Raw genomic sequence first — 26,981 nt, 5'->3', positions numbered from 1 at the left:
AAAGAATTCCACAGGGATGCCGGCCCATGTTGACTCCAATGCCTCAAGTGTCAAGTTGGCTGGTAGTGGATCTCTACTCTGAATAGCTCATCCAATCTCATCCCTCAGATGCTAAATTGGATTGAGATCTGGTGATTAGACAGGCCACTGCAGTGAGCTGAATTCATGTTCGTGGAATCATTCCTGGACAATCCTAGCCTTGTGGCCTGGGCCATTATCCTGCTGAAAACATCCATTAGCAGATGGATACACTGCTGTCATGAAGGGATGAACCTGATTGGCAGTTCAGATATCCTTTGGTATTCAAATGTTGCTCCACTTTTATCAAGGGGTCCAATGTGTTCCATGAAAACACACCCCACACCATCACACAACCACCAACCTGCAATGGTGACACATGGCAGGATGAATGCATGAACTAATGATACACAAGGGAAATTGTTATACATGAAAAACCCAGCAGCGTTGCAGTTCTTGACACTTAAACCGGTGCACCTGGAACTTACTACCAAACCCCATTCTTTTGTCTTGCCCATTTACCCTCTGAATGGCACACATACACAATCCATGTCTCAATTGTGTCAAGGCTTAAAAATCCTTCCTTAGTCTGTCTCCTCCCTTTCATCTACACTGATTGAAGTGGTTATAATAGGTTACATCAATAAAGGATCATAGCGTTCACCTAGATTTACCTTGGCTGTGCATTTCATGGAAAGAGCTGGTGTTCCTAGTGTTTTGTACACTCAGTGTATATAGGGAAAACACATTTGATCATAAAGTTGTGAAATGCAGAAAACCAAAAAAGTGCATGTTTAGCAAAGGTAAATTCATTTGCTTTAAGTGGTAATATTATCAGATGCTGATGAACAGAGTTTACACAGAGCCATGAGGTTTCAGTTGTCAGGTGTCTTTTTTGTCCCCCCCCCCCCCCCCCCCTCAATATTGAATTGCATAAATAATCTGGTGCATTGACAGTGGTGGCCAGGAGTAACTGTTTTTTTCTTCTGCTGGATACTTATTTACTTTTGGACTTGGTCATATAGGGAGCACATCGTCATTTGTTTTATATATAATAAACACAGTATTTCTCTTATTGGAAAATCTCCGTTGATCCTGTTCACTTGTGCCACTATCCGCGTTTTCAGCAGGTTTGAGGATGTCGGGTGTCGTCCTATAGCGTGACGAATACAGCTTCGCCCACCAATCCGCGGTAACAATATTTGAATATTCAGTAGTGGGAGGGGTTATGTGGGCGAAATCAAAACACGCATGGTATGTTCTGGACTCTCCGTGTTCTTCTGGACGTTTCTGCTCAGCTGATCGTGACGCGGGGAGGCGCACAGTGTAGAGACCCAGAGGCACATTGTGCTCAATAAAGACATTATTTTCGGTGGTGTGGAAGGAAACGATAGGATATAAGTTGCTAACGATATCAACAAAGCAGAAAGTGAGCTGAATGGTCGCTTGGGAAACGGGGCTGTATTTCCTCTGGACGACCGACTGCAACGTCCGTTATTAAGAAGCGCATTTATATATAAACAAACGACACTTTAACCCCGTTAGAACAGATAGCGGCGCAGCGGCGCAGCATCTCAGCACTGAAACAGAAAGAGCTGTAAAAAGGGTAAGACGTCTCCCTTTTTTAATTCCTCATGTAATACCCTGGTAAACCACGCACTGCAGTATTTTAATGATTGAATTATGATTGATTATAATCATAATTCAATGCCTTAATATACGTTGATATATTTGCAAGTTTCAAATCGGAATAATGTGTTTAAAATTAAACTGTTGAAATGTTGCAGCTGTCATGAAGCGTATGCATTCATATAGGGTTTTATTTTGGATGATTTTCTATGGTCAGTTTCCAGAGAGGTCTTATACAGGCCGGGAGCCAGGGGTCTTGACTGGGGGCTTTTTTATTGCCAGGGTGGATATGGGGTGATTGCCCAGACCAGGCAGGCCAAACATAATGACAGACTGGACACAGCAATTGTGAAACATTGAATAGACCAGAGACAAACTAAACTGTAGACCAGGGCTCATATGAAGCTTCTCTATTCTGTTTTCTGCTGTCATTTCCAGCTCAGTGCAATCCCTAAATGTGATGAACTTATAGTGAAAGTGAAAGTTTGGGTTCACAGACTTCACTTGTCATTACAATGCTTGGGGGTGGTTGTTTGTATAATAAGTTTGCCATCTTCTCAGTGTTGAATCTCAGTAAGCAGAATCTGTGTTGAAAAACATGAGATTGCTCTATCCATTTCTGTTTATCACTACAGTTTTTATGCCATAGGATATGCAGTCACTCACATATGTACATATACATATATCAGACCATAGAAATTGCATTTTCCTCTTCTTCAATTCCATCCATCTGTCAACTTCATACTTCTATTCTTGTCCACAGGCTTGTACTATGGCTTGCGATATTTTATATAGGCAGAAAGACACTTTTATCTTTGTTCTTTATGCAGACGTAAACTGTATTTCCTGCTGCTTAGTACATTTTGTAAAAACCCACATTAACTTTGGCAGTTTCTCCTCCTTTCCTGATATTCATGGATATGCCATCATCTCCAGGTGCCTTCCCTATCTTCATATTTGCTTGATAGCATTTCTTTATCATTTGTGTTAATGATTTCAATGTGGCTATTTTGAGTCAAAAAGAAGTGTTAATATTGAAAGACCTTTCTTGTTGCTGGATAAAGATTTGAATCTCCAATTTAAGATATTCCCCTGGACAGCAAGTTGCTCGGGCATGTTTGTTAATTGATTTCAGCACACATGTAGCATACACACAGCATACACTGAACTAGTCTGGCAGCTACATCAAGGAAAAAAGAACCAAATGCAGACTAAAATATATCCTTTGACTTCTGCCTGGTTTCAGATGATTATCAATTGCACACTAAACCTCAACATGCAACCCCAGAACCATCCTCTTGCTTCATGAACAATTACATTCAGACCTAATTTTTAATTTTATGTAGAAATAGAGACACCGTACTGACTTTGACCCATAGGCTGAAGTATTGAGATTCCACAGTTGAATATTCTCTGGCTGTTGCTTTATCAGGTTCTTTAGAATAACAAGGTAGGTGTGACCTTGCATCAGAGATCCCTAAATAACTTATTTCAAAACAGTTAATGTTTCCTATGGGAAACAAATGTGTAGGATAGTGAATTAGACCAATACACTTACTGTGGTGGACAGCTAATCATATGGACAACACACTGAAGACACATACGTGCGATTTGCATCTGTAGTGTGTTCTTATCTTTTAATGTAAATGTTCCAAATCATAAAATACCTGAAGTTTAGACAAAGGAAATTGGACAGGAAATTGTCATGTAGGTTGAACAAATTGAGTTGTGTATGCAGTTAGCTCATGTGATCTATTCTTCACGCTGAAATACTTTCTCTTTTTATTAGACAGGAGAGGGGACTTCGTGATTCCAAATCTGTGGGGGAAGACATGGTGGATTATTATGACATTCTAGGAGTGTCAAGAAACGCTTCTCAGGATGATATCAAAAAGGCGTAAGTAGCACTGACTGGCTGAAATTAAATTGATTTCACATAAAACTCGGAATGAATAACACCTGTGGAGTCATTGCAAGCATCACCACAGTGTAGGTTATGTATAGTAAAACTGTCAGACTCTGTCCCATAGAATCACAGCATTGTAATAAGCTACATTAAAAAAGTAAAAATAATTTAAAGAATCTTTGAAACATGATCCATTACAAGATTCCACTGAGGTGCATATGAGTTTTAATCAATGTTTTGTTGAGTAATTTACTCCTGAGAATTGTTAGAAGAAGCAAAACAAAATAGTACTGTTTGAGTCTCATGTTCTCAATCAGTGGCTTCAGTGCTTGGCCAGTTGACTGCTAGTCAACTACTGCTGCAGCTATCTTGCATTCAAGGAATAGTTTGCTATGTTTAAACCAGTACAGTGTGCTTATGTTACACTTAACATTGGCTATTGCACTGTTTGTTTTGTTTTATTTTTAGTTACAGAAAGTTGGCACTGCGGTGGCACCCTGACAAGAACCCAGACAACAAGGATCAGGCAGAGCAGAAATTCAAGGAGATAGCCGAGGCCTATGAAGTGCTGTCTGACAGTAAGTACCTCTGAGACACAGAAAATTCAATAAATATATACAGTAATGTGCAAAAGTTTTAGGCAGGTGTGAAAAAATGCTGTAAAGTAAGAATGCTTTCAAAAATAGACATGTTAATAGATTATAGTTATCAATTAACTAAATGCAAAGTGAGTGAACATAAGAGAAATCTACATCAAATCCATATTTGGTGTGACCACCCTTTGCCTTCAAAACAGCATCAATTCTAGGTACACTTGCACAAAGTCAGGGATTTTGTAGGCATACAGTCAGGCGTATGATTAAACAATTATACCAAACAGGTGCTAATGATCATCAATTAATTATGTAGCTTGAAACACAATCATTAACTGAAACAGAAACAGCTGTGTAGGAGGAATAAAACTGGGTGAGGAACACCCAAACTCAGCTAATAAGGTGAGGTTGCTGTCAAAAGTCATACACCATAGCAAGACACAAGGTAGTTATACTGCATCAGCAAGAGCTATCCCAAGGCAGACGGGTGTTTCCACATCTGCTTTCCAAGCTCTTTTGAAGAAGCACAAAGAAACGGGCAACATTGAGGACCGTAGACTCGGTGGTCAGCCAAGGAAACTTACTGCAGCAGATGAAAGACCCATCATGCTTACTTCCCTTCACAATCGGAAGATGTCCAGCAGTGCCATCAGCTCAGAATTGGCAGAAAACAGTGGGACCCTGGTACACCCATCTACTGTCCAGAGAAGTCTGGTCAGAAGTGGCTTTCATGGAAGACTTGCAGCCAAAAATCCATACCTCTGACTTGGCAACAAGGCCAAGTGACTCAACTATGCATGAAAACACGAAAAATGTCAGCAGGTGCTCTGAACTGATGAGTCAAAATTTGAAATATTTGGCTGTAGCAGAAGGCAGTTTGTTCACTGAAGGGCTGGAGAGCAGTACACAAATGAGTGTCTCCAGGCAACAGTGAAGCATGGTTGGAGGTTCCTTGCAAGTTTGGGGCTGTATTTCTGCAAATGGTGTTGGGGATTTGGTCAGAATTAATGGTCTCCTCAATGCTGAGAAGTACAGGCAGATACTTATCCATCATGCAATACCATCAGGGAGGCATCTGATTGGCACCAAATTTATTTTGCCGCATGACAACGACCTCAAACATACAGCGGAAGTCATTAAGAACTATCTTCAGCGTAAAGAAGAACAAGGAGTCCTGAAAGTGATGGTATGGCCCCCACAGACCCCCTACCTGCCGAGTTCCTTCAAAACCTGTGTGCAAGTGTACCTAGAAGAATTGATGCTGTTTTGAAGGCAAAGGGTGGTCACACCAAATATTGATTTGATGTAGATTTTTCTTCTGTTCACTCACTTTGCATTTAGTCAATTGATAAATATAATCTATTAACATGTATATTTTAATAAGAATTCTTACTTTTTTCACAGCTGCCTAAAACTTTTGCACAATACTGTATGTGTGCCAAAGTCATGGAGAGCCCTGTGTTTTAGTCCACACTTGCACACTTGTGTGTTGGATTGATGTCCATGCTGCTTCTGAAGAAAGTTGGCTTCATCAGATGGCTTTTTTGATATTAGTCTGTTCTACCTGTATACCTCCTGGCAGATTTTTTTTTTTTTTGTACTTAAATATTGATCTTTTAGAAATTTTATGAATCAAGACTAACCTGTCATAGCAGGGGCCCTGTGCCTTGCAAAACTTTTCTTTAAACTGTATTTCAGTCCTCCAGCCCCCCAAGATTGCTCCTCATTAAACCACCTTCTGAGCAATCATTGACTCTTCCTTCATTGCACTACTTTAATCAACACAGTTATTCTTGTTATAGCTAAGTACACCCTTCTTTGCTCTTTAGGCTTGCATTCCATTTCATACTTGGTTAGGATCAAACATGAAAACTTGAAACTTTATTGAATGTCAATGAATGTTCATCATAGTTATGTTTCCTATTGGTAATTAGTCAGAGCTTAATGTGTTATTTTTGTATAAATGTTTTAGGTTAACTGGTGTGACTACATAGGCACCTCTAGGATAATTAGAAAAGAGTTGAGCTAAAAGCCAGGCACTAGTTGTAGCACATAAGACAAGTTATATCCTTAACATTTAGCACTTGTTTAATAAATATTTCATTTCCATTTTTTTTCTTGATTGCTCTACAAAATACCATCACTGATCTACAGACCATAAACATTACTAATTGTCTTGTCTGAAGTGCTCACAAAAAAGTAGATAATAGATTTTCCAGTTCCCAATTAAGTTATATAATAACTTTCTTTTCACAGTGGCTCTTTGTTACTTAATTACTTAATTACTTAAACTAATTAACTTAACATTGACTGCATCTCCACAGACTGAAAATGATTTATAGGTAGTGGCACCTGGAATCAGAAGAGTATTTTAAGCCATCAACTACGCTATAAAAGACAATTAAACTATAATGTTAAATATGTCTAATTGATCAAATATCTAGATTGCATTAATTAATTGACAGATCCAGATGAAATGGAACCTATAAGAAACTGTGGCCCTAAAATAACAACGTTTGAGCCCCTTCAGCAGGCCCTATATATAAATACTTAATCAGTCAATAAAATCTAATAAAATCCCAGAACATGAATATATATAAAAAAATACTGTTACCGAAATATTTTGTAAATGCATTAATTTGTAGTGCCAGGTATAAACCTCTCATGTAAACCTAATAAAAAATATAAAAAGTAGGGGGTACAAAAAACTCGATCCTTAGTAAGTGCACTACAGTGAGAATTACTGTACTCTTTGAACTACAGGAAGCCAAATAGGTTCCTGCTGACTTCAGTGCTGCAACAGAATATAATATAATATAACAGAAAAGAATTGTGAAATACAAACCTAGCCTTCAGTGTAAAGCACTGAATGTAATGTCTTGACAGCATCCTTTTAGAACTCTTAGTGCTTCTTTATCCCTTGCTGGGAAAATATCTGTGGATTTTGTACACAAATCTGCTTCGTTGTAGATATAAGGCATAGACCTAAGTGATGAAGCATCATACACTGACCAGCTTTAACACGCATGTTTGGGGTAGTGCAGCATGTGTCACATACTCTGTATTTAGAGCCAGGGGTCTGTGCCTTAAGGGGGTTTAGGCCCAGTCATGATTCAGTTAGGTCAAATTCAGGTTGGTTCAGTTCCTTTCAAAGTCTTTTGTGTAAAGAGTTAATTTTTGAAAATGTGTGTGAGTGCATTTCTTTGAATATGAAAAAAACAGCATTTTAGCTTCTTTACATTACTCCAAAAAGTATAACAGTGGAAACTTTACAGCTCTTTAACAGTGGTTTGCTGGAAGTAAATCCTGTAACCTCTCACACCAACACTCCTGCCCTCCACATTCCTCTAGTCATGGCTGTGTCTCCATAATTGTGCTCCACAAGCAGTATAGAGCTGTAGAAATGCGTATGAAGCCATGTCAAACCCAGGGCAAAGAACAGTCTTTGTAGATTTTTGGGGTTTTACCAAAGAATGGGTGTGTCATGTTTTGGAAAGACAATATTTAGTAGGTATACGATTATGTAATCTTTGGAAATAACAGAAAAATATAAATCGTATAGAAAGGTTTAATCCATTTTCATAAGGGGACAATCGGAACAACAAATAGACTCATAGTAATAGGTAGTAAATAGGAATTTTACAGACTCTTGATTGCTCTCTGCAACAGCACAGTATTCAAATGTCACTACAGATGACTGATCCACAAATGGTGGATCTGTCACTAGTTACAGCCTTTTGTAGATGATGTCTCTTGTCTAAACATGCTAGGTTGAGGAAAAAATCCTCTCTGACACTTCTCACATTGCTCTTATTTCCTGATATTCTTTTGTATGCTTTGTTTTAAAAGAAAAAATACTTACAATTCCCCTTCCAAAGGCTGTCTGATCAGTCTGACTGACTGACTGACTGACAAACTGAGCAGCCTAGGAATGTCTCCTTATTAACCCATCCAATGCTCTCATTGGACTGGCATTAGTTGCTATTTTGGGGAGTTCAAACTGAGTACAGCCTTCAAGAAGTGTATACAGAAATAACCATGTGCATGTGTGGTCTGGGCCCTGGCACATTAAGTGTGTAAAAGTGCTTTAAAAGATGGCATAAGTGAAAAGGTGAAGGCTGCCTATATGATACTAGTACTGTAAATCAGGCTTGAGTTACCTGATAGTACACAAACTTGTTTGCAGGCAAAACATCATTTACACACCCATATCTGGAAATGTGTTAAATATAGGTTTTGATCTTTTCAGTGTTTAGTTTTCTCATCACTACCAACTAGGTCTCTTACCAACTCATCCAAATATTTGAACAATCTTCTTTACAACACTGTTCAAGCTCTGTGAAGTTTCTTGGGGAGCACTGATGGACAGCAATCTTCAAGTCCTGTAACATATTTCCCATTGAATTTAGGTTGGGGTTCTGACTGGGCCACTCAAGGACATTTACCTTTTGGTACATTAGCCACTCCAGTTTATCTTGAGTAATGGCTTCCTTCTTGCCGCCCTACCGTTTAGGTCAGGGTTGTAGAGTGCTTGGGATATTGTTGTCATATGCACATCTTGACCAGTCTTGGCCATAAAAGCCTGATCCTCTTTTATAGTTGCCTCTGGCCTCTTGGTAGTCTCTTTGATCAGTCTTTCGTGCTCGGTCATCCAGTTTGGAGGAACAGCCTGATTTTATTTAGGGTCTTGCTTGTACAATACAGCTTCCACTTCTTAATAATCATCTTGACTGTCCTCCAAGGGATATTCAAGGCCTTTGGTAATTGTTATACCCATCCCCTGATCTGTGCCTTTCAACAGTTTTTAACCTGGAGTTCTTTTGAAAGCTCCTTGGTGCTCACAATTGAGTCTTTGCTTTGAATTGCACTACCCAGCAGAGGGAACCTACAGGAACTGCTCATTTTATTCTGAAAGCATGTGAATTACTACAATTTAATACGGGTGGAGGCCACTTAACTTGGTGTGTGATTTTGAAGCTGATTGCTTACACACCTGAGCTAATGAAAGATTTCTGTGGCCGTTTATATTTTTAATAATGTTAATTTTCACTTGATAATTGAATTGACGATTTTGTATTCATATGTGTATATTTCTGTATACAGTACATAAACTAAATGTTCAATGTTCCTTCAGAAATATTTGTTTCAGAAATGCAGGGGTATTTTTTTACACATTTTTTTTCCTTTTAAGGAAGCAAGCGTGATGCCTATGACTCCTATGGAAAGGATGGGTTGGCTGGGGCAGGTAAGAAAAACACAGACATCCTGATTCCATTAGAAATCCCTCTTTTTTTTTTTTCCTTTCTACATTGTGTGTTTCAGTGGTCTAGCGCAGTAAACACTAGCTGTCTATAAAAGGGTCTCTATCACTATGACATTGGATTGGTTAGGAATGACCGTAGTGGGAGCTTTTACCAATCTGGTGATCTCAAATTCACTGAGGCTCATAGTTTGTCACAGATTTTGTTTGAAAGATTCTGTGTGTTTCTCCCAGGCTCTGACGGGCCCAGCCCAGCAGACTTCCCAGGATTCACCTTCACATTCCGCAGTCCGGAGGAGGTCTTCAGGGAGTTTTTTGGTGGCCAAGATCCGTTTTCTAATTTCTTTGGTGAGTTTGACTTCTTTCTTTGACACTTTCACAAGAGAAAACACAATATTGTAAAATCGTGTGTGCGTGTGTGCGTACAATATATATGAATCTCTGTATCATCAGCTTTTGTAGACCCACTGCTGGATAAAAACTTTCCCAAGATGTTTCCACTTGGAGCATCCTGGAAAATATTGTTTGAATGTTCTAAATGCTTTCCCTTTTTAAACATGCCATATTATTTAATTAAACTTCATGTATATACAAAATATGTTCTAATTTTATCTTGGATGTTTGGCTTATTATAGTCAACTCAGCCTGGTAGTGCTAGTGAATTTATAACCCCACCAGAATGCTTGAACTGCATTGAGTCTTATTAACATTAATTTAAACGTTAATTATGTGTTTCTTTAAATATAACTCTACATTAAATCACTTGCTGAGGGAAGGAGCTCCACTTTTTGTTGCATGCTTCTGAAACTGCTTTGGAGCCTGTTTTTAGCAGTGATCTTGGAATAACAGTCTTTTCAATTATGTGTCAGTTAATAATGCGTATATGGTATTAAATGTATACAAAACATGTACCCTCTAAGCAGACAGGGATATCTGTGCTATTTGCAGTTTGGGGCTCTGTGGTCTGTGCTAGAGAGACCCAGGAAAATGCCTTTCAGTCTGTAAAATACTAACATAAAGACTTTAAACATTGGGTGTCTTGTACCTTGTGCATTGTGTAGTCCAGGACTCGATTTGTAAAAAAGTTAATAATTACACGCCAGTCCCCAAAACCAGGCAGTTTTCGGGGGAAGCTACTTTTAAAAAGGAGGTAGCTGGCTAAATTATAAGCTACCTTAGAAAAAATGTACTCGCTAAAGCTACTTTTCATTTTTTACATCTGCATTAAAATGAAGAACAAAATCAAACAGAAAACAACATCAGGAATTAAACTGTGGTTTCATTACAGGAAATTAGCAAGGGCTACGACTTCATAATATTCCATACCTGAAAACATTGTCTGCCAAAACTTATGACAACCATATATAGATCCTTGTCTCACAACTTCAACTGTACACCACATAACCTCTATGTTGATGCAACGTAATACCATTTTAAAGTTGGATTCTGAGAAGGCGCTCACAGGCTGCACTGGCAGGCAAACCTGCCTTGAACTGGATGAACGCATTCTTCTCACAGTAGAATTGTTTTAGGTTTACCTTTATTAAAAAAAATATATTTTAATTTAGATCTTTGCATATACATGCGCATTAAAAGATCTTGTGTGTCTTTGTCAAAATCCAGAAATAAATATCCTTTCTCTGTTACACACTCGCACTTCATGATGATTCTTACTACAGCCAAGGTTCACTCTGGCTCCTCATGTGTTTCCTAGGTTTTCAATGGTGCTTTCTGACATTAGGCTGCCCTTAATGTAGCATATTGTTTTAATTTGATTTAATTTAATTTGAAATTCTCCAGAATTGTATTAATTCCAAGTTGGTATGGGTTAACATGGAAAACTATTGTGAAAAGTTAATGCTGTAGAGTTATGTAACTAATGCCACCCTGTGGTTGTTATTCCACATTTTGATCTGTATGCCATTTACGGTTTACCTTTGTTATGGGATTCAACATGGTTCTGTGCACGAACGGTTTGTGTTGTCATTATTCCTATACATGAAAAGGTAATGAGGGGAAACATTAATGTAGGCTACTGCAGTGTCACTTTCAAAATAACAGGCAAATGATGATGCACTATCCAGACAGCCCCATGATTATGCATTTTGTGTACCTCTAGGTTATGCACAAAACCGGTACAATCTAGTAATTTGCTTATATGGTTTGTGAAACATGTTTTCTGCATTCTAAGAGCATACAGTCTGATAAATAGATCAGCCTAACTCAATCGTTTACTGTAGAGTTAAAACGGTTGAATTTTGAACTTAGAGTTTGCAATGTTCACATTTAAAGCTAAAATAATTTGGGGTTTATCAAAATAACAGCCTTAATTTTGAACAGATAATAGTTTAGCATCCGAGCCGTACTAGAGACAGCCCAGCAATGCAAATTAGCAATGAAACTAGTGGTAGCTTCAGGTCTTTTTTACTTGAAAAAGACCTGAAAACTACAAAGCTTATGAAAAATGCAGCGTGGCTACATATAGCAAGCAACTCCCCAACACTAATCTTGATTTTCCCAGGAGAAGGACCAATACATTTGATAGGCAAGGCCTCCCAACTGCATTGAAGCACATTTGTGCACATCTGTTAATACAAATCAGCTGTCTGAATACCCTTTCACAGGCTGCTGTTGACACCACAAATGCATTGGTTAATTTTAGAAGAGTTTTCAGTTTGTCTGGATCTCTTGATGTATTTAAACAAAAACAAAAAACAAGGAAATTATTTGACAATTTGCTATCTGCTTAAGCAACTGCCATTAAAATAATTTCATAGTTTGCTATTAGCAGGTGAGTAAAACTTTTTTAAATTCCCCCAAGGGTTTTTGTTGATTGCTTCAGTGGAGCAGCCTAACTCAAACAGGTTTGAGAATTTGAGAACACAACTGCTCAATTGAAAAATTAAGAAATTACCATAATATAATAAAAAGACCTACAAATAATGGAGAATGTCTGATCACTTTATTTATTTCAAACTTCAATGAAGCATTTTATTCTGTCCTCTAATGGAGTTAAAACTGCTGATCCACAAGGGTGGCAATATGGTTACAAATGTTTGACAAAAAGATGATAACGAGATGAAATCTCACTGAATTGGAAAACCATTTGATCTCTGACTCTCCAATCTACTGATAAAACATTGCTAGATTGAAAGGCAGAATTTCTTGGTTGCATGGTTTGTGTGAAGACAGACCTCTGCACTCGTTGTGGTTAACACTTTCATTAATTATTGAGCCATCATCGATGGTAATCTTAAGGTCAGTAAAACTGCTGTGAAGGAGATCACACAGTGCTCAAATTCATGACAATCTAGTTGCTTGTTCATTATATTTTGGATGAAAGATGACATTATCCATGTCTTCATGCTCTTGTGATGCAACACCTAGATAAAAATGTGAATTGACTAATTTGTCACGATATATTTAATGTAACTCACCTTGTGCATTTAATTTGTAACACACAGGGTGCACTAAAAAAAACAGTTTTTGGAACCAGCTTTACATTTTGTACCTTTGGCACCTTTGTTTTAAAAAAATAAATATTTTTAAATACATTGTTATATTGTTTTATGTGCCAAATGTTCTCACCGATTGTGGTCTAAACATTCACATTTAAATAAATGTGTACAGATTTTATTAAGAATTATATACAGTCATCCCTGTGAACACGTGTCTCAATTGGTTTACTTAGTAATTGAGAAGAATGCAGCATGTTACTGAATCATTGTACGAGACCTACCTTGTGCTCTATAATTTAGTTGGTGCACACTTTGCAAATTGCTTTATTAGGACTGCTGATTTTATTTATTTGTTTGTTTTTAATACAATTATATGTAAATGGTTTACAGTACATAAAGATTTACATGAAATAATGGGTTTATTGGGTTTATTTATTGTAAATGTAGTTGAGAGTGGAAACACCATTGATTGTTGGTTTGTCATAAAGAAATATAGGGCTGGTTTTGGGCTAGAATTTTATAGATTTTGGGCTACTAGTGCAGTTTTGTTTCTGGCAACACTGTCTAGAGCTTCATTCTGGAGTCAGCACTTGTATTGAAATCTCTCTGCTACTCTTTACTCCTGAATTTTCACAATGGCTTCAAATTATTTTTAAATTTACCATTTGAGAAAGTGCCTCCTCCTTAAATTGTCATTTGTGTGTCAGATTTCATATTTTTAGATTTTTTTTTTCATAAGTATAAGTTCTTGGTCAAAATTGATTGTCTGGAACCACCCTCCCCATGTTAACATTACCTTTATTGGAGAAAGTAAACTCGGCATCTCGATTAACATTCTCTGCGGACAAGGAGTGGCCATCGTCCATTGTAAATGTTTGGAGTATGGACTATTATATTTGTGTGCTCTGTCCCCACCCCTCTGTATACTTGTTAAAGCAGTAGAATCTCATTCCTTTTCTATCTTAACTTTATTTTTTCAGCATTTCAAAAAGCACACTGAGCTATCTACTTTGAAATGTAATTTATGCAATAAACTGACATTCAAATAATAACTGCCCCCAATTACCAAATAATTATCTAAAGTTTGTCATATCTAGAAAATCAGTTAACTCTGCAATTCACCTGTACAAATAGATTTTTTTCATTTTCTTGGTCCTTTAATACATCAAATAAGAATTAGGATTTGATTTTTTTTAGTAACCAATGGGAATGACATTCCCCCTCACTTGTAACTGTGTAACACAAGGAATGATTTTTAAAATTCTGATAACAAGGAGAATGCCACCCCTGCCCATTCCCCCTAAATCCTAGCTCTGGTGTCTTCCTATCAGTTATTCATTCACATTGCTGTATTCCATGAGATATGTTCTGTCTTTAAAACCTGTTCAGCATTGTCTAGTTTAATTGAAAATAAACATGAAAAACAACATGTTTAAATGACCAAGATGATGTGCAGCCCTTCCTTTTCTGATGGACTGTTCTGTGCCTCTAAAGCTGTCCCATTGGAACAGAGTCAAATATTTGGATTCTGGAAAAGCGATTGTGTCACATAGGACCCATACTGTGAGTCTGGTCCTCGGCAAACCAGGGATTGGGTTAATGTTTGTCTTATTTTCTCTCCAGATGAATTCAGCCCCTTCCCTGGGATGCATGGCAGCAGTGGTGGGCCACGGATTGGACCCAGCAGATTCTTCTCCTTTCCCTCTACAGGAGGTAGGGCTCCTTGAGGCAAAAACCTCTCCTCTCTAATGTTTTCCAAGTGTTTCTTTCTTTTCTTATGTTTGTGTAGGCAAGACAATCAGATCCCAAGTGCCTGTCCTTTAATACAGACATGCACTTTTATTTTGCAGCATGATCGTCAGTTTAAAATCAGTGTCACATTAGTAAAGAGAGCCTTGTTCTTGCCCCTGCTTGTACTTCCAATTAAATTAGCCTCCCTAGCAGAAATGCTGCTTCCTGAAACTATTCTGCTATGTCAGCTGAGAAGATTACACTTGTGTCTGATAGCTTAGACAGTAAGAGACTGGTGCACTTCACAGGATCTAAAAAAGAAACTAGGAAACTGAGACATACTTAATGATATTTAATTGTAGTTGGTGTAGCTGAAGTTCCTCACAGAATTAATCTCTGCTTCTTCAACTGATTATTGTCTTTGCAGTGGACTTCACCTCATTCTCATCTTCCATGGGTGGGATGCAGAGTATGAGTACTATGGGTAGCATGGCTGGCGGGATCGGCAATTTCCGCTCTGTGTCCACATCCACCCGCATAGTCAATGGGAAACGGACCACTACTAAGAAGTAAGCGTCTCTTATTTATCTTACTCCATTTTACAGTTCCATGAAAGCCATATGGAGTTTTTATTTTATTTATATATATATACACCGATCAGCCATAACATTATGACCACTGACAGGTGAAGTGAATAACACTGATAATCTTGTTATCATGGCACCTGTCAGTGGGTGGGATATATTAGGCAGCAAGTGAACATTTTGTCCTCAAAGTTGATGTGTTAGAAGCAGGAAAAATGGGCAAGCGTAAGGATCTGAGCGACTTTGACAAGGGCCAAATTGTGATGGCTAGACGACTGGGTCAGAGCATCTCCAAAACTGAAGCTTTTGTAGGGTGTTCCTGGTCTGCAGTGGTCAGTACCTATCAAAAGTGGTCCAAGGAAGGAAAAGCAGTGAACCGGCGACAGGGTCATGGGCGGCCAAGGCTCATTGATGCACGTGGGGAGCGAAGGCTGGCCCGTGCGGACTCATCCAACAGACAAAGCTACTGTAGCTCAAATTGCTGAAAAAGTTAATGCTGGTTCTGATAGAAAGGTGTCAGAACATACAGTGCATCACAGTTTGTTGCATATGGGGCTGCATAGCCGCAGACCAGTCAGGGCGCCAATGCTGACCCCTGTCCACTGCCGAAAGCGCCTACAATGGGCATGTGAGCATCAGAACTGGACCACGGAGCAATGGAAGAAGGTGGCCTGGTCTGATGAATCACAAGTTCAAGGTGTTGACTTGGCCTCCAAATTCCCCAGATCTCAATCCAATTGAGCATCTGTGGGATGTGCTGGACAAACAAGTCCGATCCATGGAGGCCCCACCTTGCAACTTTAAGGACTTAAAGGATCTGCTGCTAATGTCTTGGTACCAGATACCACAGCACACCTTCAGAGGTCTAGTGGAGTCCATACCTCGATGAGTCAGGACTGTTTTGGCGGCAAAAGGGGGACCTACACAATATTAGGCAGGTGGTCATAATGTTAGGGCTGACCGGTGTATGTGTGTATGTATGTATATGTATACACAGACACACACACACTTTGAGAGGACGTAGATAAAGAAGATTACAAACTGAAAAACACCTGGAGATGATGGAATCACAGTGGAGATCCTAATAGAAGCTTGAGAAGAAATGGAGAAGATTCTGGCAAAATGTTTCAATGTCTCAGAAATAAATAAATCCCAAATAAATTGAACAATGCAACCATCATTCACTGAATTTTTTTATGTATTCACTGCAAGGCCAAATCCCCCTAATGACTTCAGTTCAAGGTAGTTATGATTAAGTATGTATTCTAGGGTGGTGTTGCCTAGAGTGCTATCTGCTTTCCTGAGATCTGAGCATTTTTTTAGAAGATTCTTTTTTTTTTCTGAATTACTACCAGGCCCCAGGTCTAAAAATACAGCTCCAGCAGGGTCAGGTTCTGGTGTCACTGTATTTCAGTGGGTGACAGCAGGACCAGGTAATTTGCATTGAACAGGCATCTAACTTCCATGATGTTTAAAGTGAGCCCAGGTGCAGGAGATTGTTCCAACACCACCACTAACTCATTGATGTAAATATTGAAGCTCTGGACTCAATCCATGCTCCTGTGGGAAGAATTCTGTTCTTTTGTTGTCACATTTTGTTCCACAATTATTTTCCACATACTGATTTTATAACCCCCTACACACCACTTTGGAGAATGTTCTAATATAAACCCTCGTCATACTAAATGCTTTTTTAAATTATCGATTAAAGTACAGTGTGTGCAGAATTATTAGGCAGTTATTATTTTCCAAGATCCTTTCAACAGTTGGACAGATACAATTTCATCAGTGAAGCCAAATGTTTAACAAATAATAAGTATAAAATAACAGCCCACACCATTACCCCATCCCCACCTTGTTGGCACCTGACTCGAACTGCTGCCCTGTGTCCATTACTTATCCAGCCACAGGCAACATCCATCTGGTGCATCAAGAGTCTCTCTCATCTCATCTGTCCATAAAACCTTTGAAAAATCAGTCTTGGTCCATTCTTGATGCTTCAGCTTATGTTTTTTATTCAGTAGGGGTCATGTTTCTGCCTTTCTGACCTTAGCAATGCCCTTAGCACTTGACACCTTGTACTTCGGCTGATTCCAGTAAGGTTGTAGCTCTGAAAAATGGTTGCACTGGAGGCTAAAGGGTTCCTGGAGGCTTCATGTTTCATTCTTCAGCAAGTATTTTGCAGTTAATTTGCACCTTTTCTTCTCAACACATTTTTTGCGATTGTGTGGTGATCATGCCTCAATAGTTTGGACAGTTTTGCATCCTTCTGACAATTGTTTTCTTTTGAGCATCGGTTAGATCCTTTTTTCTGCCCATTGTACCTATGGTGAAAAAGCTACCTAATAATTATGCACACCTGAATATGAGGTATTTATCACTTTAAGCCCCACCCTATTTCATGAAGCAATTATATCACCTGAAAATGATTTTACCCACTAATTATTTAGGTTTGATATGGTTTGGAGTTAGAAAACTGTGCTTGGAAATAATAAATAATCAGAATACCGACTTGCCTAATAATAATAATGCACACACTTTTTTGGGGGGGGAGAATGTGTTTATTATTTATTTAGGGTCTAAATATGAGCAGTAAAGAATGACTCTGAACTCTTAATTCTTAATTCATCTTTATGAATATGTAAGACATTCATGTTTGCAATTTCTTGTTTTCGTTTGTTACTAGGATCAGAGAAAATGGCCAGGAAAGAACTGAGATTGAGGAGGATGGAGTGCTGAAGACTATATTAATAAATGGTAAAAATAATCTCCCTTGCCACCCTTTTATAGTGTATTGCTGCTTTAGAAGTATTTCACAGGAATATTAATATCAGACTCTGCTCAGGAAAAGGGTACACGTGCACTTTTTAATAGTTTTCTAGGCAACTCTGGTAGTATTTTTTAAATACAATAATATACTCAGCAAAATACTCAGCCCTTTTTCAGGACACTGTATTTTAAAGGTAATTTTGTAAAAATCCAAATAACTTTACAGATATTTATTGTAAAGGGTTTAAACAATGTTTTCCATGCTTGTTCAATGAACCATAAACAATTAATGAACATGTACCTGTGGAATGGTCGTTAAGACACTAATAGCTTACAGACGGTAGGCAATTAAGGTCACAGTTATGAAAACTTAGGACACTAAAGAGACCTTTCTACTGACTCTGAAAAACACCAAAAGAAAGATGCCCAGGGTCCCTGCTCATCTGCGTGAACGTGCCTTAGGCATGCTGCAAGGAGGCATGAGGACTGCAGATGTGGCCAGGGCAATAAATTGCAATGTCCGTACAGCACTAAGGGAGACAGCACTACAGGGAGACAGGAAGGACAGCTGATAGTCCTCGCAGTGGCAGACCACATGTAACAACACCTGCATAGGATCGGTACATCCGAATATCACACCTGCGGGACAGGTACAGGATGGCAACAACAACTGCCCGAGTTACACCAGGAACGCACAATCCCTCCATCAGTGCTCACACTGTCCGCAATAGGCTGAGAGAGGCTGGACTGAAGGCTTGTAGGCCTGTTGTAAGGCAGGTCCTTACCAGACATCACCGGAAACAACATCACCTATGGGCACAAACCCACCTTTGCTGGACGTGATTTCCTGCAAGACAGGAATGTCAGTGTTCTGCCATGGCCAGCGCAGAGCCCGGATCTCAATCCCATTGAGCACGTCTGGGACCTGTTGGATCGGAAGGTGAGGGCTAGTGTAACCGGGGCTCATTCGTACCATAATGAGCCCTTTACAAAGTGACGTAACCCCTCAGTAGGAGGGGTAGGAGGCCCGGCCTTTTAGCGTAGAGGGCTTAAAGCTGTACTGCGCTGGAGCCGCTGCGGTGCGGAGCACTCGAAGGGGCGCCGGTGGTGCGCGGTTCGAATCCCGGGCGGGGAGCTCCGACCCGCATCGGCTACACTAGGGCCATTCCCCCCAGAAATGTCCGGGAACTCGCAAGTGCCTTGGTGGAAGAGTGGGGTAACATCTCACAGCAAGACCTGGCAAATCTGGTGCAGTCCATGAGGAGGAGATGCACTGCAGTACTTAATGTACTGGTGGCCACACCAGATACTGACTTACTTTTGATTTTGACCCCCCCTTTGTTCAGGGACACATTATTCAATTTCTGTTAGTCTGTGAAACACGTCTTAGTTGTTGAATCTTTTTATGTTCATACAAATATTTACACGTTAAGTTTGCTGAAAAAAAAGGTCATAGTGGTTTGGGTTTACAATTATCTAGTCACAGTTTGTAATTGTAATTTCTTTACTAAATTTTTAGGTATATTGAACTTTTCAAATAAATGAATGAACTAAATATTGGGAAAAACCAAAGAGTATGTAAATACTACACATTTATTTTTTAGTAAACAAGCTAGTTTTGTTTGTCAAATGACTCCCAGTAGCTGAATTTCATCAATTATAAATTGCTTGTGATGTTATGGTCATCGTTGTTTGCTTATGGGAAGATGAAAGAAGCAGACAAACACAAATCTTCCACATCATTTCTAGAATAAAAATGCCACATGAAGTCAGCTGGTATGTTTTGATTTTGCAATTCAGTTTGATGGCCCTTTTGAAACACAGTGAAAATCTGCCTGTTATAATTTCCTCATGGGTCTCGTGTGGAACCTTGTAATAAGCACAGTCAGATTTGTTAGCCCACAAGATGTGTGTGTGTGTGTGTGTTTGCTGAGCCAGTCTGTGTCTGTGTTCCTGCAGGTGTGGAGGATGAGATGGCCCTGGCTTTGGAGCTCAGCCGGAGGGAGCAGAACAGTCATCCCCAGCAGTCCCTCCTGGATCATGGCAGCTTTGCCCGTGGCTCTCCTGCTCAGAGGTCCTTCAGCTCAGAGTCCTTCTTCAGTCACCCAGACGGTGGCAACATAGAGGACGAGGACGATGAAGACCTGCAGATGGCACTGGCCTACAGCTTGTCGGAGATGGATGGCCCACACAGAGCAGGTGTGCACAAACATGGGGAGGAGGGCAGGGAGCAGGAAGGGGTGGGTGGGGAAAGGAGCCAGATGATCAGGCCAGAGCCTGCCAGAGCCAACCAGGGTAGAGGGACTGCTGCTGAGGAGCAGAGAGCAGCCTCGGAAAGTACTCCCTCCAGCGGGAGGCAGAATGCAGGGGGTGAGGGTGGAGGGAAGGTGGGAAAGTGTGGCACCCCAGGCAGACCACAGGATAAGAAGGAAGCCAGTGGGCAAGGAGACCCCTCACAAGCACTCTCAGAAGAGGAAAATGGAGCTGCCGCAGGGCCAAAAAAGAAAAAATCCAAGTGTCTAATGTGTTAATGCTTAGACCTGACATACCTAAACATCTGATCTAATGCAAGAATGTATAACCCTAAAAATGCATGCAACTTTAAGGGGAACTAATGCTCTTCCTACAATTATGGTTTTATGCATATTTACGTGTCACTATAGAGTATAAGTAAGATGTATAGCACCCTTCGAGATGGTCTTATAAGCAACTTTTAACATTTTCACATTTTAAACTCACCAAAGTAAAACGCTTCACAAAAACTTAAGATTTGTCTTCCCCCGCTGCAACTAGAGTCATTATAATCAACTGAACCGACTGTTAGTGTTTCACTGTCTTACTCCTTAATCGTAATTTTGGTTTCAGTAGACAACATGCAGTGCTGTGTTCATGTCTGCGGGACAAATGGTGAAGACAGTTATTCTTTTCTCCTTGCCAACAATGAAGGAGTTTGTGTGCGAGTAGACAGTCCCTTATTCAAAGTGAGGAAAAAATCTGTGATCTGCTGTGATAATTTCGATTGCAGTGCACTTCAACATTTGCATCACTTGAATCATCACGTGGCTCTGAAACGAGGTCTCATAATGAAACCGTTACACAGAAACTGCGGAAGCTGCAAAGAAGCATGGAAGTTGCATGTCTGGAATAACGAGAAAGAAAAACTAATAAATGGAACCAAGAACAAACAAAAGTATGTGAGCTCATTGATAGACTCAAAATGTTGAACTGGCAATGGGCTGTACACATTACAAGAAGAACAGCCCAAAGATGGATAAACAAAGCTATTGAATGGATCCCAAGAGATGAATGAGTACCTTGAAGAATTATAACATGAATTTGGCATGTATTTATTTTCATCCCCCACTTTTTTTCAGCCAATAGACCAAATATCTCTACATGTAGGGGAAAGATCTGGATGCACAAACAGGTGCACTGTTAGATGATGTAAAGGTAAAAAGAAAAACAGTGATCCTTGGGATGATGCCCACTGTTCAGCAAAATATGGCTGCTACTGTTTTGCAGATGCTAGTGGAAAAAACAATCGCATAAACTGGGTGGTTCGTACCTCTAATAAAACTTAGCAGAAATGCCAGAGTGTATAAAGTACAGCTTAATGAGTCACATGCAGGACGGACATCTACTTCAACAACTGCAAACATTCACATCTACAGTCTCTCAATTAAGAATCGGTAGTTTTGCACATTTACAGTGCTGCTTTTAGGTGATTGTACTTTTTGAAGAAAAATTGAGAATCACAGATTTGTCGCTCGGGGGTGAAAACTGATCTTTTGTAGTTTTTCTGCTGTTTCTACTATCTAGAAAGTTGAACCTGAAACACTGAATGTGCATACATGATATGTGGTAAGTTTTAAATGTTAAAATGTAGTTTATATGATATAATCAAACTGGAATCATACATCTTGCTTATACACTATAGCAACATGTAAAGCTGCATAAAAACATAATTGTAGGAACCGTGTTATTTCCCCTTTATGAGTGTCTTAAGTTTTTTTTTTTTTTTTTTTACAACTGATGATTAATTTCCTCTTCAAACTTGTGGAGTGCTGGTTAGCTTCTAAAGCAGGACACACTGCTGTGGCCTTCGCTTAATATGGCTTTTTATTATATACAGGACTTATCTGAAGATTGTGACGTAAATACCAGATCACAAAAGGCTAATATACTTTTATATTATTTTGAATTGTGTAGCTATGCTTTAAATGGGCACCAAAATGCATTTATTTACTGTACAGGGAGTGCAATGGTCATGAATGAATTTTACATACTTATAACTTAGTTTCCTGTATGAAAATGCCAAAAGAACACTACTGTGATGTAATGTGAATTTACCAAAAAAATAATCTGTATATTTCTTAATAAGGCGATGTTTCACTGTTTATATGTTTTATTTGTGCCAAGAAATAGACTTGCCCTGAAAGGTCACTTTCTATACAGTGGAAGTAAAGTAATACATCAGGAGTCATATTTCTAGATCCAGCTTTTACCCAACAGCCATCTAGTGCCTTATGTCTCCTCATGGCCCATTCATTTCTATGACCAGTCCCTGTAATACCTCTTAATCGTTGCTCAACAGGCACACAACTTAGGCTACTTGTTTTCCCTTCATACTGAAATTCTCCACAGAAAGGCAAAATAAATAATCTGAAATTATTATTATTAATCTTATTTGTATTTCTTGGCAGACGCCCTTATCCAGGGCGACTTACAACATAAGTGAAATGCTCTCAGCTCTCAATTGGTGTGATTGCAGAAGGCTACACAATCCCTCTGGATAGCTCCCAGCATTAAAAGCAACCTGAGATAAGACCATGCCTGAATTTCCTGTAGCTGATTGTACGAGTTGCCATTAATGTAAAACATGTTACCTGCATCTTTAGCCTGCCTGACCAAGTCTAAATAAACAAATAAGAACAAAGTATCTTGGTAGTCTACTAGATATCATGTAGTGCACTTCTCTGTATGCTGGTTAAAATAATCTTTCTGATAGTTCTGTATAACTTGTTATATCTGCCTTACTTTTGCAAACCCATATCCTTTGCCATTTTACAATATTTAATACCTAGTTTAAGCAAAATTCAAAAACTACAATTATGAAGAAAACAAAAAGGGGAAAGCGTGATTGTGTAGATCTTGGTTGTGTCATTTACATAATAATAAAGATTTAAAAGTATAAATTTTTGCTCATAGTCATTCAGTGCCTTAAATTCTTAAGGAGAATCGGATTCAGTTTTTAAATAAGTGTATGTTTACTAAACCTCTAATTTGATCTGAGATTAATTCTAGTAAGAAAGGAGGTGGACTCGCACTACAGGTGATGTTTCTAACAAGTCTCTATTTAGGAGCAGGATGCCCAGCAGTGTTGCATTATGGACTGGTGCTCATAGTTACTGCAATGCTCTGTGTAACATGTCTTTGGAGGTCTTCTGGTTTCCCTTATTGTTGCTTTACTTAGTTCACTATTTGTCAAGTAGGCTCTTGTCCAGTATAGAGCAATTTGACTCTGCCTATGTAACTGGTAGGTACAGCTGTGTTGGGGCTTGGGGGGTTGCACCCTGTGGAGAAACATTTTGGGCTCTTTTTGACACCAAATATTGTCTATGCACATTGTATGCACCAGCTTAGAAGTGAGTGATTCTTCTCTGCTATTGCACATACAGAATACTTACTGTAGGAATGGAGCAACAGTGTGTTTGCTTAAACGGAAAGCTGTAGAGCTGTACATTTTCACTTTGGAAAGGATAATAAGAGAAAAAATACCTAGCAAAATGATAAACGTCTAGATGGAAATGAAGCATTTAACACTGTATTTCAGAAGAAAACTAAGAAGTGTCGGCCAGTGCCACTGGTGTCTTAATAATGCAAACCCAAATACCCCACAGTCCAGCACTGCCACCCCACTGACAACTGAATAACTCTATATTCTGCACTGTTAATTGTGAGCACTGAACACTGCCTTCTCGCTGGCACTGTAACCCTACTAAGGAGGAGTAACTCACTCGAAAAGGCAAGAGATTTAAGAACATCTGTAACCATCTGTGAAACGTATGCAAATGCATTTTTCTGATGTTAACCGATGTAATCACTGCTGTATGTGCTTGTTACAATAAAGAACACATTAAAACTACAATGGAGTTTGAACAGTGTTGTGACTAACACAAAATGTTGCTTTACTGATGGCAGTGGCTGAATGGGAAACTTGTTTATGAAGAAGTAATGTGTTTTGAAAGAATGTCTCGGGCTGGAAGCATGGAAACAATATTTGCAGATTGGTTTGATCGGAGGCACATCAAATAATTACAGTACTTGAATGCAATAAAAGGTGGGGGGACCTAAGTGACTCTAAACATAATTCTCAAAAAAATAATGTAATAGAATCTGATCCTTGTTATTGCTATTGCTTGCTGTAACACAAAAGTAGTAAGAATTATCTTACAGTAAACCAAAACCATATGATTGCCTTATTATCTTAGATTTCAGTCAGGTGCTGTGGAGTAGTGATGTCATTTGATGAACCACTTTTTCCACAGTTGAGGGCATACGGATAAATATGTAAATTAACTCGAGAAGCAGACAGGTTGTAGTGTAGTTCAGTCCTGGTTGGTTCCCATCTGCTTTTCCACTGCTTTCCTCCCCATATGTAAAAGTCACATAATTAAACTATAAGTTTATATATTTATATTCTAATCTATTATGTGAAAACATATTTTACATAATGGTCTGCTAATATGTTTTATTCATGACTTACCCATTGGCTTGGACTCACATTCACTTCACAATGGTTTACCATAGTAAACTTGTGATGGGCCACATTGTATTGGCACTCTATTTACATTTGTCTCAATTTCCTCCTTCTTTCAGACCCTGACTTCCACGCCTACACTGGTTGACAAGCCACACTGCTTTCTACAGAGGTAAACCTAAGGATTCAGCTTAAATAGCTTCTTCCTGATCTTAAGTGAAGCCATTGACTACTCTGTAATTTATAATAAAAGCCATCCAACAAAGACAATACAATTTAGGTGGCAGAACACACACTACTCCAATAATCAGCCGACACTTTCAGACACAATGTTGTTTCTCTAGCACAGATCTTAAGAGCTGTTCAAACTCTTTTTCCTTGGACCTGTTTCACATGGTGTGGGTGTGTGTGTGTATCTAAGTACAGTGATTGAATGGGAAAGCTTTATAAAGGTTAAATGAGAACAACTCCCCTTAATAGGGAGAAGCAATGGTGCAGAATCACGCTAGTTAACTTTCCAGAAATTGTACCCAATTACAGTGTATTCATTCTGTGTGTCTGTTTCATTTCCACAGGTGTGACTTGAGAGAACTGTTGGCACTTTGGCAAGAAACTGGCAGAGATGGAATTTTTCAAAGTTTTATTTGAAAAAAGAAAAAAAGAAACTTCATGTATGTACTGTGTATGTGTGTGTATATAGAGCAATATAAAACTGGATTTGTATAAAGGATTAAGTATTACATATGCATTAGGTCATCCTTCTTGGACTGTAAAACTGGAGACAAATAAAGCATTTTATAAAGAAGCTATTTGCACCATGGTTACTTGAAAATACTTTGTTTCCAGGTGATTATCTAAACTAACATAATCCTTTTAAGCTACAATCCTGGTATTGGATGGATTTAGGTATAAGAAGCACTTGGCATTGTCTTGGACCTGAAATGACCTATTTATTAACATTGCATATGAACTTCAACACAGACATACACTCACCTAAAGGATTATTAGGAACACCATACTAATACTGTGTTTGACCCCCTTTCGCCTTCAGAACTGCCTTAATTCTACATGGCATTGATTCAACAAGGTGCTGAAAGCATTCTTTAGAAATGTTGGCCCATATTGATAGGATAGCATCTTGCAGTTGATGGAGATTTGTGGGATGCACATCCAGGGCACGAAGCTCCCGTTCCACCACATCCCAAAGATGCTCTATTGGGTTGAGATCTGGTGACTGTGGGGGCCAGTTTAGTACAGTGAACTCATTGTCATGTTCAAGAAACCAATTTGAAATGATTCGACCTTTGTGACATGGTGCATTATCCTGCTGGAAGTAGCCATCAGAGGATGGGTACATGGTGGTCATAAAGGGGTGGACATGGTCAGAAACAATGCTCAGGTAGGCCGTGGCACTTAAACGATGCCCAATTGGCACTAAGGGGCCTAAAGTGTGCCAAGAAAACATCCCCCACACCATTACACCACCACCACCAGCCTGCACAGTGGTAACAAGGCATGATGGATCCATGTTCTCATTCTGTTTACGCCAAATTCTGACTCTACCATCTGAATGTCTCAACAGAAATTGAGACTCATCAGACCAGGCAACATTTTTCCAGTCTTCAACTGTCCAATTTTGGTGAGCTTGTGCAAATTGTAGCCTCTTTTTCCTATTTGTAGTGGAGATGAGTGGTACCCGGTGGGGTCTACTGCTGTTGTAGCCCATCCGCCTCAAGGTTGTACGTGTTGTGGCTTCACAAATGCTTTGCTGCATACCTCGGTTGTAACGAGTGGTTATTTCAGTCAAAGTTGCTCTTCTATCAGCTTGAATCAGTCGGCCCATTCTCCTCTGACCTCTAGCATCAACAAGGCATTTTCGCCCACAGGACTGCCGCATACTGAATGTTTTTCCCTTTTCACACCATTCTTTGTAAACCCTAGAAATGGTTGTGCGTGAAAATCCCAGTAACTGAGCAGATTGTGAAATACTCAGACCGGCCCGTCTGGCACCAACAACCATGCCACGCTCAAAATTGCTTAAATCACCTTTCTTTCCCATTCAGACATTGAGTTTGGAGTTCAGGAGATTGTCTTGACCAGGACCACACCCCTAAATGCATTGAAGCAACTGCCATGTGATTGGTTGGTTAGATAATTGCATTAATGAGAAATTGAACAGGTGTTCCTAATAATCCTTTAGGATTTAGGATATATATATATATTATACACACACACACACACTTTTTGTTGTTGTGATATTGTAATTTAAAAAA

The 26,981-nt window shown here is 39.1% G+C and overlaps 1 protein-coding gene across 1 annotated transcript; it reads left to right on the top strand.

Moving 5' to 3' along the window:
* The first annotated feature begins 1,286 nt into the window (after positions 1-1,286).
* dnajb2 (DnaJ heat shock protein family (Hsp40) member B2) lies at positions 1,287-25,513 on the top strand. The gene is made up of 11 exons (XM_066687858.1): positions 1,287-1,624; positions 3,437-3,544; positions 4,022-4,131; positions 9,338-9,391; positions 9,641-9,754; positions 14,488-14,577; positions 15,023-15,164; positions 17,866-17,936; positions 19,908-20,147; positions 24,828-24,880; positions 25,284-25,513. The coding sequence occupies exons 2-10, from the start codon at positions 3,480-3,482 to the stop codon at positions 24,854-24,856; spliced, it is 915 nt and encodes a 304-aa protein (XP_066543955.1). The 5' UTR covers positions 1,287-1,624; positions 3,437-3,479; the 3' UTR covers positions 24,857-24,880; positions 25,284-25,513.
* The last annotated feature ends 1,468 nt before the right edge of the window (positions 25,514-26,981 follow it).

This window comes from Amia ocellicauda, chromosome 16 (genome assembly GCF_036373705.1).
Source record: "Amia ocellicauda isolate fAmiCal2 chromosome 16, fAmiCal2.hap1, whole genome shotgun sequence".
Classification (NCBI taxonomy): domain Eukaryota; kingdom Metazoa; phylum Chordata; class Actinopteri; order Amiiformes; family Amiidae; genus Amia; species Amia ocellicauda.
The sequence above is the reverse complement of the archived record's forward strand: the minus strand, read 5'-3'. Positions and strand labels throughout refer to the sequence as shown.

Bases quoted from the DNA above. Each gene is read 5' to 3' on its own strand.
- dnajb2 (XM_066687858.1), top strand. From the start codon at position 3,480: ATGGTGGATTATTATGACATTCTAGGAGTGTCAAGAAACGCTTCTCAG. The intron at 4,132-9,337 runs GTAAGTACCTCT...TTTCCTTTTAAG, and splicing joins CTATGAAGTGCTGTCTGACA to GAAGCAAGCGTGATGCCTAT. The intron at 9,755-14,487 runs GTGAGTTTGACT...TTTTCTCTCCAG, and splicing joins TCCGTTTTCTAATTTCTTTG to ATGAATTCAGCCCCTTCCCT.